At 42.2% G+C, this 3,736-nt stretch overlaps 1 protein-coding gene across 1 annotated transcript; it reads right to left on the reverse strand.

Moving 5' to 3' along the window:
- Positions 1-450: 450 nt before the first annotated feature.
- Positions 451-2,873, reverse strand: LOC107408788 (DELLA protein GAI). Its single transcript, XM_016016705.3, has one exon. It carries the CDS (start codon positions 2,626-2,628, stop codon positions 856-858), a length of 1,773 nt encoding a protein of 590 aa, XP_015872191.1. The 5' UTR covers positions 2,629-2,873; the 3' UTR covers positions 451-855.
- Between the last annotated feature and the right edge of the window lie 863 nt (positions 2,874-3,736).

The raw sequence follows: 3,736 nt of genomic DNA on the forward strand, positions 1-3,736 counted from the left end.
TCACTCTCCAATAGTTCCTCAATATATATAACAAGGATAAAACTTTAAATAACTCATGGACTAATTGATTTTTCCTTGTCACTTTAAATTTAGAATTTTCATTATATAGATACAAGTTCTATTGTTTTAATCCATCAATTAGTAAATCCAAGTATCCAACTCCAACACACCCAAAAGGGTAGATTGAATTTAAGATGATCCTTGGTAAGCATGGTATAAAAGATAAATCATGTTTAATACCATTTAAAATCAAGAAAATCAGAAGAAATTTTTTAAGCGATTAACAAGCATAACAGGTTGATTGAAGTCTTCTCCATAGAAAAGGAGGAAAAAAGTAAAAATCATTATTCAATTTAGAGGAATTCCATCAATAAACCATCCACCAATCCACAAATTGCTGGCCAAAATAAGCAAAGCAAGCAAAGAGAATGTTACGCAAAAGCTATGCCATTGAGAATAAATGCTCAACCATTTATTGAAAAACATGAAAGCTAGTCAACATATATTACACATTCTGATTTTCATCCACCATTAAGTTCAAGAGTCCCAAAACAGAGGGGGGAAAAAAAAAAAAAAATTACATCGAAAGGGTCTCTCATCCAATCGGGAGGTAGATAGGGAAGTGGAGTTTAAAAAGCTGTGCAAGAGTGATTAAAAAAAATCCCGAAAGCAGAATTTTCTGAAAACACTTTGATTGGATTGGTTTAACTGCTTTCTTTCTCCCTAACTCACTCCGACTCGGTAAACAGTCTCAAAGAGTGTCTCACTCAGAACCCACAAACTCAGCCATGCAAAAACACTCTTTTAGCATTCACAATCAAAAAGACCCCCCGCTTTTCAGATTTTTCTACCAACTCAGTTGGATTGAGTTGACTCACTGAGTTGCCAAGCTGATGTGGCAATAAGTGGCCTAGTATGCCAACCCAGCATAAGACACCCATTGTTCTCCTCCACTCTATACCCATCCCCACCCGCAAATAAAGCCAGTAACATGCTAGCTTGCTTGAAAGCATTGGACCCCAGATGAACCGGATCGAAACCGGCCGAACCGAGTCGAGCCCTCCACTGAGTCAACGTCTCGTGCCGCTCGAATCGTTCCGGTCCTTCACACGCCACCACGTTGCATATCTGCCTCCCCAAATACACCTCCGACATAATCAGATCCTGACTCGGCGGAGCCAACCCAGTTGTCGACGACGATTCCAACGAGTCGAACAGGTTCGAGTAGTAATGCAAAGACTCGGTGAAACGGTCTAAGAAAACCGGTCCGTTGTGGCTCGCTTCCTGTTCTACAACAGTAACGATCTTCGGCTTCATAGCCTTAATCGACGACAAGACCTTTTCGATCGCACCGGGTCGGGCCAAGAGGCGGTGGAGCTCGAAAACGGAGTTGACCGCCAAGGCTTCGACATCGGCGGGTCGGATATCGAGCATACCCGGTTCAAGATCCGCAAGAGACTTAGCAACGAAACCACGGAACTCGAACTCGACGCCAACGGTTTCGGCCAACTGAGCGAGCTTCAAACCCACCTGTTGCAGAGCATCGGTGTTGTCCGGCTGAGGGGGTCCGATTCCGGTGAGCCGGAATGCCGGAGGCCCACCGGCTCTCAATGCGAGAGCCTGCATGAGAGCCGGCCATTGCATACCCTGTTTGAGTCCGAAATCGACGACATGGACTCTGTCCGCGGTAGCGAAAGCTTCGAGAATGGCTTGGTTGGCTGTGAAATGTGCGAATTTCAGGTAAGGACAGGTTTCGTAGAAGTGCATCTGAAGCAGATCGGAGTATGAGGAATCGAGGCAATCCTGAGGGTAAATTCGGTAAATTCGACGGGCAAGAGCTTCGGCGAAATAGGTAGCCACTTTTCTCATAGCTCCGGCTTGTGACGAAGCGAGCAAGCCTATGTGCTTCACCAGCGCGTCCGCGAGTTTCAGATTCTCCTGCTGAACTGCCTCAGCGCAAGCCAAGAGAGAATGAACGAGTCGAACACCCGCTTCCTGCGAGTCGACCAGGACCATAGGCCGAGTCGACTCGGTCCCAGAAACGGACACGGAAACATGTTGTTGGGTTGGTGTTGGGGAAGAAGAAGATGTAGATCCAATTGAGGTTTTCAGTCGCTTTCTTGTATTCTCGCTCTCGATTTGTGGTTGTGGTGGTGCGAAAGCTGCGACTCCCGGAATGGCTCTGAGATCGTATTCCGAATCGTCGTTGTAAACCATCCTGGATTGGTTTTCAATTTGGTGATGGGAATTGGAGAAATCGAAGGAGGTTAAGGTGGAGGATTCGGCGGGAGCTAACAAAGATTCGTCGTCGATTGGTTGGGTATTGAGCTCGGTGAGCATGGTCTGAACCCAACCGGAAAGATCAGAAGGATTGTAGTGAACCGTATCGGAGAGATGAGAGATCCCATCTTCTTGAGCTGAACCCATAACCATCTCGAGCTGCTCGAGCTTCTGCGCGACCTCAGCCATGTCCGATGCCCGGACTTTGTAACCTAAAACGGCAAGCAACTCATCCATGGCTCCTCCTGGTTCTTGTTGTTCTTCATCCCAAAGCTTGGTTTTACCAACTGGAACACTGTTTGAACTACCACCACCACTACCACAGCCATCTTGATAATCCCGCTTCATTTTTCTCTCTGATTGTTAGAACCCAAAAAAAAAAAAAAAAAAAAAAAAAAAAAAGGGAAACACTGAAACAGAGAAACCACTAAGAATCGTCCATGGTGGTCAAATGGGTTTCTTGCTTCTCTCTGTTTATTATTATTTTTTTTAAAAAAATTTCTTTTTAGTAGTGATCGATAAGAAAGAGCCTCGACGGTTGGGAGGTCCAATGAAGGAACAGCAAGGAAGTGAGCCTAGAAGAGATAAGGAACAATGGGGACCATAATAATGGTGGATTTTTATATATTTATATATTTTTTAAAAAATAAAATTATAAAATATATTTTTTAATTTATATTAAAAAATATATATTAAAGGGTCCGGCAGGTACTTAAAAGCGTCACAGAGAGAGAGAAAGAGAGAGAGCCGTGGCAGCACCGCAACGCGAAAAGAGATGCCGATGGAAGGAGAGAGAGAGAGAGAGGGAGAGTGAGTGAGCGAGTGATGTGGGAATTTTGGTAGTGTACTGTTGGGTGTATATTTGACAATGGTAGTCCACCATTGCGATGCCAGTTTTTTATCAGGTGGCCGTACCATATCATCACCTTCGAGGGTTTACGGGGACTCCGGACTCGCACTTGAAATGTGGGCTCCAGCTGTAACCCATTGTTTTTATTTTTTATTTTGGGATTCCGTAACTACCCATTATCAATATCAGCGCGTCCTTACACGCTCTCTTCTTTTTCGGTATATGAATTTTTTTCTTTTTCTTATAAATGTTTTCTTTGTAAACAGAGAGCACGAAATTGGATAACTATTATTAATAGCATATATATATATATATATGGTAAATATGAAGTTATTCTTTCAATGTAATTTGAGGGAAAATAGTTTAATTATAAGCGCAAATTTTATTCCAATTTGTTTTTACAGAATTAACCAATAACTTGTGTATTTTTAAAATGTTGTCATATAATATTTTTTTTATATAATTAAAAACCGCTGCCATATCGATTCTTCATTATCTATGCTAAAATATAAAGTTTAGGACTTTTATTATTATTAATATTATGATAAAGTGTTCGAGATTCACTTATAAGTGGTTACATTTAATATGTTATCACTAGAAAGCTAA

This window comes from Ziziphus jujuba, chromosome 4, assembly GCF_031755915.1.
Source record: "Ziziphus jujuba cultivar Dongzao chromosome 4, ASM3175591v1".
Lineage (NCBI taxonomy): Eukaryota > Viridiplantae > Streptophyta > Magnoliopsida > Rosales > Rhamnaceae > Ziziphus > Ziziphus jujuba.

Coding starts and splice junctions, on each gene's coding strand:
- LOC107408788 (XM_016016705.3), bottom strand. CDS start 2,628: ATGAAGCGGGATTATCAAGATGGCTGTGGTAGTGGTGGTGGTAGTTCA.